At 62.8% G+C, this 12558-nt stretch overlaps 1 protein-coding gene across 1 annotated transcript in view; it reads left to right on the forward strand.

The window, feature by feature from the left end:
* Nucleotides 1-1728: 1728 nt before the first annotated feature.
* Nucleotides 1729-12558, forward strand: part of LOC120505326 (protein Wiz-like) — a gene marked incomplete at its 5' end in the record, with an annotated part of 21291 nt that continues 10461 nt past the window's right edge. The window contains 6 exon segments of the mRNA XM_039715716.1: nucleotides 1729-1793; nucleotides 3222-3319; nucleotides 3321-4178; nucleotides 5061-5114; nucleotides 5238-5255; nucleotides 5729-6109. Coding sequence (XP_039571650.1) covers nucleotides 1729-1793; nucleotides 3222-3319; nucleotides 3321-4178; nucleotides 5061-5114; nucleotides 5238-5255; nucleotides 5729-6109 — 1474 coding nt within the window.

Consider the following 12558-nt stretch of genomic DNA (forward strand, 5'->3'; position numbering starts at 1 on the left):
ATGAATTTTGTTGAGTTGGATTTGGTTTGGTTGCGTTTGGATGGATTGAGTTGGGTTTTGTTGGGTTGGGTTGAGTTGAGTTTGGTTGAGTTGGTTTGGGTTTGTTTTCATTGAGTTGAGTTGTGTTGGGTTAGGTTGTGTTGGGTTGAGATGAATTTTGTTGAGTTGGGTTTGGTTGAGTTGGATTTGGTTTGATTGAGTTGGATTTGGATCGGTTGAGTTGGGTTTGGTTTGGTTGTGTTGGGTTTGGTTGGGTTGGGTTGAGATGAATTTTGTTGAGTTGGGTTTGGTTGAGTTGGATTTGGTTTGATTGAGTTGGATTTGGATCGGTTGAGTTCTGTTGGGTTTGGTTGAGTTGGGTTTGGTTGAGTTGGATGTGGTTGAGTTGCGTTGGGTTGGGTTCGTTTTCATTGAGTTGGGTTGGGTTAAACCATTTTGGGAATTTTGGGGTTAAACTCCGGGATTTTGGGACTGTTGGGGTTGTTCCCCATTTTTTGTGGCTCCATCCCAGCCAGCTCCCCCCGGAGCCGGGATAACGGGATCGCAGAGCAGGGATTTTGGGAATGTGGAGCAGGGATTTTGGGAATGTGGCGCAGAGATTTTGGGAATGTTGAATGGGGATTTTTGGGAATGTGGAACGGAGATTTTGGGAATGTGGAGCAGGGATTTTGGGGATGAGGCTCTGTCCCGGAGCTCTCCCCGGTGCTGGGATAACGGGATCAGAGAGCAGGGATTTTGGGAATGTGGAGCAGAGATTTTGGGAATGTGGAACAGGGATTTTGGGAACGTGGCTCCATGCCGGAGCTGTCCTCGGGGCCGGGCTGACGGGATCAGAGATTTTGGGAATGTGGCTCCATGCCAGAGCTCTCCCCGGGGCTGGGATAACGGGATCACAGAGCAGGGATTTTGGGAGTGTGGAATGGGGATTTTTGGGAATGTCGAGCAGGGATTTTGGGAACATGGAGCAGGGATTTTGGGAACATGGAGCAGGGATTTTGGGAACATGGAGCAGGGATTTTGGGAACGTGGCTCTGTCCCGGAGCTCTCCCCGGGGCCGGGCTGACGGGATCTCCCGGCTCAGCAGCGATTGTCCCCGGGATGCTCCCGGCACTGAGCCCTCCCCAGCCAGGCCGGCAAATCCGGCACTGATCCAGCCAGGCTGTGCCGGGACAAATGCAGCCGGGCTGGGCCGGTACAAAGGCAGCCAGGCTGTGCCGGGACAAATGCAGCCAGGCTGTGCCGGGACAAATCCAGCCAGGCTGTGCCGGGACAAATGCAGCCGGGCTGTGCCGGGACAAATGCAGCCAGGCTGTGCCGGGACAAATGCAGCCAGGCTGTGCCGGGACAAATCCAGCCGGGCTGTGCCAGGACAAGCCCTGGGAGAGCCCCGGGGCTGCAGATTGCTGGGAAAGCCGTGCTGACCCGGGCCTGGCCGTGCCGGCCCAGGCCTGCCCGTGCTGACCTGGTCCTGCCCATGCTGATCCGGTCTGGGCCATGCTGACCCGGGCCTGCCCGTGCTGACCCGGGCCTGACCCCGCTGTTCTCCTGCCCGTGCTGACCCGGGCCTGCCCGTGCTGACCCGGGCCTGACCCCGCTGTTCTCCTGCCCGTGCTGACCTGGTCCTGCCCGTGCTGACCCGGGCCTGGCCGTGCTGACCCGGGCCTGACCCCGCTGTTCTCCTGCCCGTGCTGACCCGGGCCATGCTGACCCCGCTGTTCTCCGTGTTTTCCAGATGAGCCCGACCCCGCCCTCTCCGGAGCCGTCCCGGCTGCGGCTCACCGGACACAGCTCGGGTGAGTTCCGAGGGACGGAGCAGCCGGGGGTGCCGGGGGCCCCCAGGGCATCCCAGTTCACCCTGCAGAGATCCCAGTTCCCCCTGGAGTCATCCCAGTCCCGCCCAGGCCATCCCAGTTCACCCTGGAGTGACCCCAGTTCACCTCAGGTCATCCCATTTCCCTTTGGAGCCATCCCATTTCACCCTGGATCCATCCCAATTCACCCTGGTGTGATCCCAGTGCCCCTGGATCCATCCCAGCTCACCTCAGGCCACCCCAGTTCACCCTGGATCCATCCCAGTTCACCTTGGAGTGATCCCGTTTGTGCCCTGGCCATCCCAGTTCACCCTGGAGTCACCCCAGGTCATCCCAGTTCACCCTGGAGTGACCCCAGTTCACCTCAGGTCATCCCATTTCCCTTTGGAGCCATCCCAGTTCACCCTGGATCCATCCCAATTCACCCTGGTGTGATCCCAGTGCCCCTGGATCCATCCCAGCTCACCTCAGGCCACCCCAGTTCACCCTGGATCCATCCCAGTTCACCTTGGAGTGATCCCGTTTGTGCCCTGGCCATCCCAGTTCACCCTGGAGTCACCCCAGGTCATCCCAGTTCACCCTGGAGTGACCCCAGTTCCCCCCAGGCCATCCCAGTTCACTCTGGAATCATCCCAGTTCACCCTGGATCCATCCCAGTTCCCCCTGGGGATATCCTGGTTGTGTTATCCCAAAATCCCCGTTTTTCACCCCAAAATTCCCTTCCAGCCCCACGAATGAGGAGCACCAGGAGCTCCCAAGGCTCTTCCAGCCATGGCAGGGTGGGATTTGTGTCCAACCCAAAAATTTGGGAACCCCCCACAAATCCTTCAGCCCCGCTCCCAGCAAACCTCGGTGCTCCCCAAAACCCCGTTTTTCACCCCAAAATTCCCTTCCAGCCCCACGAATGAGGAGCACCTGGAGTTCCCAAGGGCTCATCCAGCCATGGCTTGGTGGGAAGGGATGGATTTGTGTCCAAATTTTTGGGAACCCCCCACAAATCCTTCAGCCCCGCTCCCAGCAAACCTCGGTGCTCCCCAAAATCCCGTTTTTCACCCCAAAATTCCCTTCCAGCCTCACAAATGAGAAGCACCTTGAATCGTCATAGGCTCTTCCAGCCATGGCAGGGTGGGAATTGTGTCCAACCCAAAAATTTGGGAACCCCCCACAAATCCTTCAGCCCCGCTCCCAGCAAACCTCGGTGCTCCCCAAAACCCCGTTTTTCACCCCAAAATTCCCTTCAAGCCCCACAAATGAGGAGCACCTGGAGTTCCCGAGGCTCTTCCAGCCATGGCAGGGTGGGAAGGGATGGATTTGTGTCCAACCCACATTTTTTGGGAACCCCCCACAAATCCTTCAGCAAGCCTCGGTGCTCCCCAAAACGCCGTTTTTCACCCCAGAATTCCCTTGCAGGCCGGCGCCCGAGGAGCCGCCGGCGTTCCCGCGGGCGCTGTTCCGGCCGCTGGCCGCGGCCTGGGGCGCCGACCAAAGCACTTTAGANCTCCGCGCCCGCCGGCCGCTGCCGCCTCTGCTGCGGCGAGTGCGGCTGGGCCTTCGCCGAGCCGGCGGCGCTGGAGCGGCACCGCAGGCTGCACCAGGAGTCGCGGGAGAAGATCATCGAGGAGATCCAGAAGCTGAACGAGTTCCCGGACGAGGGCCGCGAGGCGCGGCTGCAGTGCCCCAAGTGCGTTTTCGGCACCAACTCCTCCAAGACCTTCGTGCAGCACGCCAAGATGCACGTCAAGGAGAGGAAGGAGCACGCCTCCAGGAGCTCCGGCCTCTTCGGAGAGCTCCGCGACGGTGCCGGGCACGGCCTCTGCAAACCCTTCCAGGCCGACGAGCTGCCGGCGGCGCCGCCCGGCGCGGCGCCCTGCGCGCTCTGCGGCTTCCCGGCGCCCAACGAGCTCATCCTCAAGGAGCACCTGAGGTTCGCCCACTCGCACCTCTCCTGGCAGCCCGAGCCCTTCGAGGACGACCCCAACCAGCCCGGCACCAGCCGCGGCGCCTACAGCCCCGCCCGGCCCGGCCGCTTCGCCGACGCCGAGGCGCTCGGCAGGAGCGACCGGAGCTTCCCGGAGCGGCTCTTGCCGCCGCCGTGCCGGGAGGGTCCCTCCCTGTACGAGCCCGCCTTCGGCTCGGGCCACGCCAGGCTGGACAAGGGCGACGGGGCGGCCAGGAAGGAGCTGCTGCAGGGCCTGCAGCACGCCAGGAAGGCGGCGCCGTATTGCCAGCAGAGCCCGGCGCTGGCCGCGCTCCCCGCGCCCGGAGCCTGCTCGCACCCGGCGCTGCAGCAGCTGAGGAAGAGGGCGGCCGCCCCGCAGCCCGGCGGGGACGGCGTGGCTACCAAACCCCCTGGACATCTGACCACAGGTCATGGTGGCCCTGGTGGCTACCAAACCCCCTGGACATGTGACTTGAGGTTTTGGTGGCCCTGGTGGCTACCAACCCCCCTGGACATCTGATCAAAGATCTTGGTGGTCCTGGTGGCTACCAACCCCCTGGACATGTGACCTGAGGTTCTGGTGGTCCTCGTGGTTACAAACCCCCTGGTCATGTGACCTGAGCTCTTGGTGGTCCTGGTGGCTACCAAACCCCCTGGACATCTGATCAAAGATCTTGGTGGTCCTGGTGGCTACAAAACCCCCTGGACATGTGACTTGAGGTTTTGGTGGCCCTGGTGGCTACAAACTGACCTGGACATGTGATCACAGGTCTTGGTAGCCCTGGTGGCTACCAAACCCCCTGGACATCTGATCAAAGATCTTGGTGGTCCTGGTGGCTACCAACCCCCTGGACATGTGACCTGAGGTTCTGGTGGTCCTCGTGGTTACAAACCCCCTGGTCATGTGACCTGAGCTCTTGGTGGTCCTGGTGGCTACCAAACCCCCTGGACATCTGATCAAAGATCTTGGTGGTCCTGGTGGCTACCAAACCCCCTGGACATGTGACTTGAGGTTTTGGTGGCCCTGGTGGCTACAAACTGACCTGGACATGTGATCACAGGTCTTGGTAGCCCTGGTGGCTACCAAACCCCCTGGACATCTGATCAAAGATCTTGGTGGTCCTGGTGGCTACAAGCCATCCTGGACATGTGACCTGAGCTCTTGGTGGTCCTGGTGGCTACAAACCCCCCTGGACATGTGACCAGAGGTGGATTTTGGGGTTTTTTTGGTGTTTCTGGGTAGGGTTTTGGGGTTCCTGGTGATTTTTGGTGGCCCTGCTCCCACCTGTGACCACTCTTCTCCCTTGCAGTGGCCAACTTCGACCCGGGCACGTTCAGCCTGATGGTTGAACCACCTGAGCTTGGTGGTTTTTGGTGTTTCTGGGTGGGGTTTTTTGGGTTCCTTTTGGTTTTTTTTAGGATTTTTGTGCTCCTGGTGGTTCCTGGTGGCCCTGGTCCCACCTCTGACCGCTTGTCCCTCCTTCCAGTGGCCAACTTCAACCCGGGCACGTTCAGCCTCATGGGGTGGATTTTGGGGTTTCTTGGTGGAGATTTTTGGGTTCCTTTTTGATTTTTTGGGGTTCCTGGTATGGGTTTTTTGGAGTTTTTGGGTTCCTTTTGGGGTTTTTTGGGATTTTTTTGTTCCTTTTGGGTTTTTTTGGGATTTCCGTGCTCCTGGTGGTTCCTGGTGGTCCCAATCCCACCCTGACCACCTGTCCTCCCTTGCAGTGGCCAACTTCGACGTTCAGCCTGATGCGCTGGATCTTGGTGGTTTTTTGGTGTTTCTGGGTGGGGTTTTTTAGGTTCCTTTTGAGTTTTTTTGGGGGGTTTTTGTGTTCCTGGTGGTTCCTGGTGGTCCCAATCCCACCCTGACCACCTGTCCTCCCTTGCAGTGGCCAACTTCGACGTTCAGCCTGATGCGCTGGATCTTGGTGGTTTTTTGGTGTTTCTGGGTGGGGTTTTTTAGGTTCCTTTTGAGTTTTTTTGGGGGGTTTTTGTGTTCCTGGTGGTTCCTGGTGGTCCCAATCCCACCCTGACCACCTGTCCTCCCTTGCAGTGGCCAACTTCGACCCGGGCACGTTCAGCCTGATGCGCTGCGAGTTCTGCGGCGCGGGTTTCGACACGCGGGCGGGGCTCTCGAGCCACGCCCGCGCCCACCTGCGCGACTTCGGCATCACCAACTGGGAGCTCACCGTGTCCCCCATCCACATCCTCAAGGAGCTGCTGGCCACCGCCCCCGAGCACCCGGCGCTGCTGCGCGCCATGGGGCCCTCGCCGGGCCGCGACCCGCACCGCGACCCGCACCGCCAGGATCTCCACCAGGATCTCCACCAGGATCTCCACCAGGATCTCCACCAATTTCCTCCTTTCCCCCTTTTCCCCCAGAATTTCCAAAATTCCCCCTTTTCACCCTAGATTCTCCCCAAATTTCTCCAATTTCCCCTAGAATTCCCAAAATTCCCCTTTCCCCCCCCAAATTCTCCTCAAAATCCCAAATTTCCTCCCAAAACCCCCAATTTGCCTCCAGAATTCCCAAATTTCCTCTTTTTCCCTCCAATTTCCGCCCAGAATCCCCAAAATTCCCCTTTTCCCCCTCAATTTTCCCCAAAATTCCCCATTTTCCCCCCAGAATTCCCAAATTTCCTCCTTTTTCTCCATTTTTCCCTCCAGAATCCCCAAATTTCCCTTTTTCCCCCAAATTCCCCCAATTTCCCTCAAAACCCCCCAATTCCCCCCCAGAATCTCCAAATTTCCCCTTTTTCCCCCTAAATTTCCCCAATTTCCCCCAAATTCCCCCAATTTTCCCCCCAGAATTCCCAAAATTTCCCTTTTTCCCCCCAAATTTTCCCAATTTCCCCCCAATTTCCCCCCAAACCCCCCGAATTCCCCCCCAAAATCCCCGCGGTGTCCCCAGCCGTGTCACCGAGAGCCCCGCGGTGTCCCCGAGAGCCCCGGGGTGTCCCCAGCCCTGTCACCGAGAGCCCCGGGGTGTCACCGAGAGCCCCGCGGTGTCCCCAGCCGTGTCACCGAGAGCCCCGCGGTGTCCCCGAGAGCCCCGGGGTGTCCCCAGCCCTGTCACCGAGAGCCCCGGGGTGTCACCGAGAGCCCCGCGGTGTCCCCAGCCGTGTCACCGAGAGCCCCGCGGTGTCCCCGAGAGCCCCGGGGTGTCCCCAGCCTGTCACCGAGAGCCCCGGGGTGTCACCGAGAGCCCCGGGGTGTCCCCAGCCCTGTCACCGAGAGCCCCGGGGTGTCCCCAGCCCTGTCACCAGGAGCTCTGGGATGTCCCCAGGGTGATCCCCAGGATGTCCCCAACCTGGAGCTCCCAGGGTGTCCCCAGCCCTGTCCCCGAGCTCCCCAGGGTGTCCCCAGCCCTGTCACCAGGAGCTCCAGGATGTCCCCAGCCTGTCACTGGGAGCCTCTGTGGTGTCTCCAGCCCTGTCACCGAGGGGCTCAGGATGTCCCCAAGAGCCCCGGGATGTCCCCAGCCCTGTCACTGAGGGGCTCAGGATGTCCCCAAGAGCCCCGGGATGTCCCCAGCCCTGTCACCAGCAGCCCTGAGGTGTCCCCAGCCCGGAGCTCCCAGGGTGACCCCAGCCCTGTCACTGAGAGCCCCGGGGTGTCACCAGGAGCCCACGGTGTCCCCAGCCCTGTCACTGAGGGGCTCAGGGTGTCCCCAAGAGCCCCGGGGTGTCCCCAGCCCTGTCACTGGGATGTCCCCAGCCCTGTCACCAGCAGCCCTGAGGTGTCCCCAGCCCGGAGCTCCCAGGGTGACCCCAGCCCTGTCACTGAGAGCCCCGGGGTGTCACCAGGAGCCCACGGTGTCCCCAGCCCTGTCACTGAGGGGCTCAGGGTGTCCCCAAGAGCCCCGGGGTGTCCCCAGCCCTGTCACTGGGATGTCCCCAGCCCTGTCACCAGCAGCCCTGAGGTGTCCCCAGCCCAGAGCTCCCAGGGTGTCCCCAGCTCTGTCACCGGGATGTCCCCAGCTTTGTCCCTGAGGGGCTCAGGGATGTCCCCAGCTTTGTCCCCAGGGTGTCCCAGCCCTGTCACCGAGGGGCTCAGGGATGTCCCCAGCTGTCCCTGTCCCTTCTTGTGCCACCCCTCCCTGTCCTGCCCCCTGCAGGGACCTGTCACCTCTCTGTGTCCCCTCCCCTTTAGGACCTGTCACTTCCTGTGTCCCCTCCCTGCAGGGACCTGTCGCAGTCCTGTCCCCTCCCTGCAGGGACTGTCACACCCCTGTCCTGCCCCCTGCAGGGACTGTCACACCCCTGTCCCCTCCCTGCAGGGACCTGTCACACCCCTGTCCCCTCCCCTTTGGGACCTGTCACCTCTCTGTGTCCCCTCCCTGCAGGGACCTGTCACCTCTCTGTGTCCCCTCCCTGCAGGGACCTGTCACCATCTCTGTGTCCCCTCCCCTTTAGGACCTGTCACTGTCCCTGTCCCACCTGTGCAGGGATCTGTCACCACCCCTGTCGTGCCCCCTGCAGGGACTGTCACACCCCTGTCCCCTCCCTGCAGGGACCTGTCACCATCTCTGTGTCCCCTCCCCTTTAGGACCTGTCACCTCTCTGTGTCCCCTCCCTGCAGGGAGATGCCACCACCCTGTCCCCTCCCCTTTAGGATCTGTCACCTTTCCTGTCCCACCCTGTCACCATCTCTGTGTCCCCTCCCCTTGGGGACCTGTCACACCCCTGTCCTGCCCCCTGCAGGGATGTGTCACCTTCTGTGTCCCCTCCCTGCTGGGAGATGCCACCGCCCCTGTGCTGTCCCCTCCCCTTCAGGACTGTCACCTCTCACTGTCCCTGCCCTGTGGGAGGTGCCACCACCCCTGTCCTGTCCCCTGCCTGATGCCACCACGCTGTCCCCTCCCCTTAGGGACGTGTCGCCTCTCAGTGTCCCCTCCCCTTACGGAGCTGTCACTGTCCCTGTCCCCTCCCCTGTCCTGTCCCCTTCAGGAGCTGTCACCGGGCTCAGGATGTCCCCAAGAGCCCCGGGATGTCCCCAGCCCTGTCACTGAGGGGCTCAGGATGTCCCCAAGAGCCCCGGGATGTCCCCAGCCCTGTCACTGAGGGGCTCAGGATGTCCCCAAGAGCCCCGGGATGTCCCCAGCCCTGTCACTGAGGGGCTCAGGATGTCCCCAAGAGCCCCGGGATGTCCCCAGCCCTGTCACTGAGGGGCTCAGGATGTCCCCAAGAGCCCCGGGATGTCCCCAGCCCTGTCACTGAGGGGCTCAGGATGTCCCCAAGAGCCCCGGGATGTCCCCAGCCCTGTCACTGAGGGGCTCAGGATGTCCCCAAGAGCCCCGGGATGTCCCCAGCCCTGTCACTGAGGGGCTCAGGATGTCCCCAAGAGCCCCGGGATGTCCCCAGCCCTGTCACTGAGGGGCTCAGGATGTCCCCAAGAGCCCCGGGATGTCCCCAGCCCTGTCACTGAGGGGCTCAGGATGTCCCCAAGAGCCCCGGGATGTCCCCAGCCCTGTCACTGAGGGGCTCAGGATGTCCCCAAGAGCCCCGGGATGTCCCCAGCCCTGTCACTGAGGGGCTCAGGATGTCCCCAAGAGCCCCGGGATGTCCCCAGCCCTGTCACTGAGGGGCTCAGGATGTCCCCAAGAGCCCCGGGATGTCCCCAGCCCTGTCACTGAGGGGCTCAGGATGTCCCCAAGAGCCCCGGGATGTCCCCAGCCCTGTCACTGAGGGGCTCAGGATGTCCCCAAGAGCCCCGGGATGTCCCCAGCCCTGTCACTGAGGGGCTCAGGATGTCCCCAAGAGCCCCGGGATGTCCCCAGCCCTGTCACTGAGGGGCTCAGGATGTCCCCAAGAGCCCCGGGATGTCCCCAGCCCTGTCACTGAGGGGCTCAGGATGTCCCCAAGAGCCCCGGGATGTCCCCAGCCCTGTCACTGAGGGGCTCAGGATGTCCCCAAGAGCCCCGGGATGTCCCCAGCCCTGTCACTGAGGGGCTCAGGATGTCCCCAAGAGCCCCGGGATGTCCCCAGCCCTGTCACTGAGGGGCTCAGGATGTCCCCAAGAGCCCCGGGATGTCCCCAGCCCTGTCACTGAGGGGCTCAGGATGTCCCCAAGAGCCCCGGGATGTCCCCAGCCCTGTCACTGAGGGGCTCAGGATGTCCCCAAGAGCCCCGGGATGTCCCCAGCCCTGTCACTGAGGGGCTCAGGATGTCCCCAAGAGCCCCGGGATGTCCCCAGCCCTGTCACTGAGGGGCTCAGGATGTCCCCAAGAGCCCCGGGATGTCCCCAGCCCTGTCACTGAGGGGCTCAGGATGTCCCCAAGAGCCCCGGGATGTCCCCAGCCCTGTCACTGAGGGGCTCAGGATGTCCCCAAGAGCCCCGGGATGTCCCCAGCCCTGTCACTGAGGGGCTCAGGATGTCCCCAAGAGCCCCGGGATGTCCCCAGCCCTGTCACTGAGGGGCTCAGGATGTCCCCAAGAGCCCCGGGATGTCCCCAGCCCTGTCACTGAGGGGCTCAGGATGTCCCCAAGAGCCCCGGGATGTCCCCAGCCCTGTCACTGAGGGGCTCAGGATGTCCCCAAGAGCCCCGGGATGTCCCCAGCCCTGTCACTGAGGGGCTCAGGATGTCCCCAAGAGCCCCGGGATGTCCCCAGCCCTGTCACTGAGGGGCTCAGGATGTCCCCAAGAGCCCCGGGATGTCCCCAGCCCTGTCACTGAGGGGCTCAGGATGTCCCCAAGAGCCCCGGGATGTCCCCAGCCCTGTCACTGAGGGGCTCAGGATGTCCCCAAGAGCCCCGGGATGTCCCCAGCCCTGTCACTGAGGGGCTCAGGATGTCCCCAAGAGCCCCGGGATGTCCCCAGCCCTGTCACTGAGGGGCTCAGGATGTCCCCAAGAGCCCCGGGATGTCCCCAGCCCTGTCACTGAGGGGCTCAGGATGTCCCCAAGAGCCCCGGGATGTCCCCAGCCCTGTCACCAGCAGCCCTGAGGTGTCCCCAGCCCGGAGCTCCCAGGGTGACCCCAGCCCTGTCACTGAGAGCCCCGGGGTGTCACCAGGAGCCCACGGTGTCCCCAGCCCTGTCACTGAGGGGCTCAGGGTGTCCCCAAGAGCCCCGGGGTGTCCCCAGCCCTGTCACTGGGATGTCCCCAGCCCTGTCACCAGCAGCCCTGAGGTGTCCCCAGCCCAGAGCTCCCAGGGTGTCCCCAGCTCTGTCACCGGGATGTCCCCAGCTTTGTCCCTGAGGGGCTCAGGGATGTCCCCAGCTTTGTCCCCAGGGTGTCCCAGCCCTGTCACCGAGGGGCTCAGGGATGTCCCCAGCTGTCCCTGTCCCTTCTTGTGCCACCCCTCCCTGTCCTGCCCCCTGCAGGGACCTGTCACCTCTCTGTGTCCCCTCCCCTTTAGGACCTGTCACTTCCTGTGTCCCCTCCCTGCAGGGACCTGTCGCAGTCCTGTCCCCTCCCTGCAGGGACTGTCACACCCCTGTCCTGCCCCCTGCAGGGACTGTCACACCCCTGTCCCCTCCCTGCAGGGACCTGTCACACCCCTGTCCCCTCCCCTTTGGGACCTGTCACCTGTCCCCTCCCACCCCGTGCTGGGACCTGTCACCATCCCTGTGCTGTCCCCTGCGGGGATTTGTCACCTCTCTGTGTCCCTCCCCTTTAGGACCTGTCACCGCTCTGTGTCCCCTCCCCTGCGGGGATTTGTCACCTCTCTGTGTCCCTCCCCTTTAGGACCTGTCACACCCCTGTCCCCTGCACAGGAATGTGCCACCACCCCTGTCCTGTCCCCTGCAGGGACTGTCACACCCCTGTCCCCTCCCCTCAGGGACCTGTCCCCTGTCCCCTCCCTGCAGGGACCTGTCACTGTCTCTGTCCCCTCCCCTTTAGGACCTGTCACCTCTCTGTGTCCCCTCCCTGCAGGGAGATGCCACCACCCTGTCCCCTCCCCTTTAGGATCTGTCACCTTTCCTGTCCCACCCTGTCACCATCTCTGTGTCCCCTCCCCTTGGGGACCTGTCACACCCCTGTCCTGCCCCCTGCAGGGATGTGTCACCTTCTGTGTCCCCTCCCTGCTGGGAGATGCCACCGCCCCTGTGCTGTCCCCTCCCCTTCAGGACTGTCACCTCTCACTGTCCCTGCCCTGTGGGAGGTGCCACCACCCCTGTCCTGTCCCCTGCCTGATGCCACCACGCTGTCCCCTCCCCTTAGGGACGTGTCGCCTCTCAGTGTCCCCTCCCCTTACGGAGCTGTCACTGTCCCTGTCCCCTCCCCTGTCCTGTCCCCTTCAGGAGCTGTCACCGCTCTGGTGGCACTGCCACTGTCCCTGTCCCCTGCCCTGTCCTGTCCCCTTCAGGAGCTGTCACCTCTCTGGTGGCACTGCCACTGTCCCTGTCCCCTCCCCTGTCCTGTCCCCATCAGGAGCTGTCACCTCTCTGGTGGCACTGCCACTGTCCCTGTCCCCTCCCCTCAGGGACCTGGCTCTGTGCTGTCCCCTGTGGGGAGATGCCACCACCCCTGTCCTGTCCTGTCCCCTGCCACTGTCCCTGTCCCTGTCCTGTCCCCTGCCACCACCCCTGTTCTGTCACCTGCAGGGACCTGCCACTGACCCTGTCCTGTCACCTGTGGGGACCTGGCTCTGTCCCTGTCCCCAAACCCCACCTGGAACACCCCAAACCCCCCCTGGGTCCCCCCAAACCCACCTGGCTCCCCCCAAACCCCTCTGGAACACCCCAAACCCCACCTGGAACACCCCAAACCCCACCTGGAACACCCCAAATCCCTCTGGAACACCCCAAACCCCCCTGGATCCCCCCAAATCCCCCTGGAACACCCCAAACCCCCGTCCCTGA

Source organism: Passer montanus, unplaced genomic scaffold (assembly GCF_014805655.1).
Source record: "Passer montanus isolate IOZ18808 unplaced genomic scaffold, ASM1480565v1 scaffold340, whole genome shotgun sequence".
NCBI classification, from domain to species: Eukaryota; Metazoa; Chordata; class Aves; order Passeriformes; family Passeridae; genus Passer; species Passer montanus.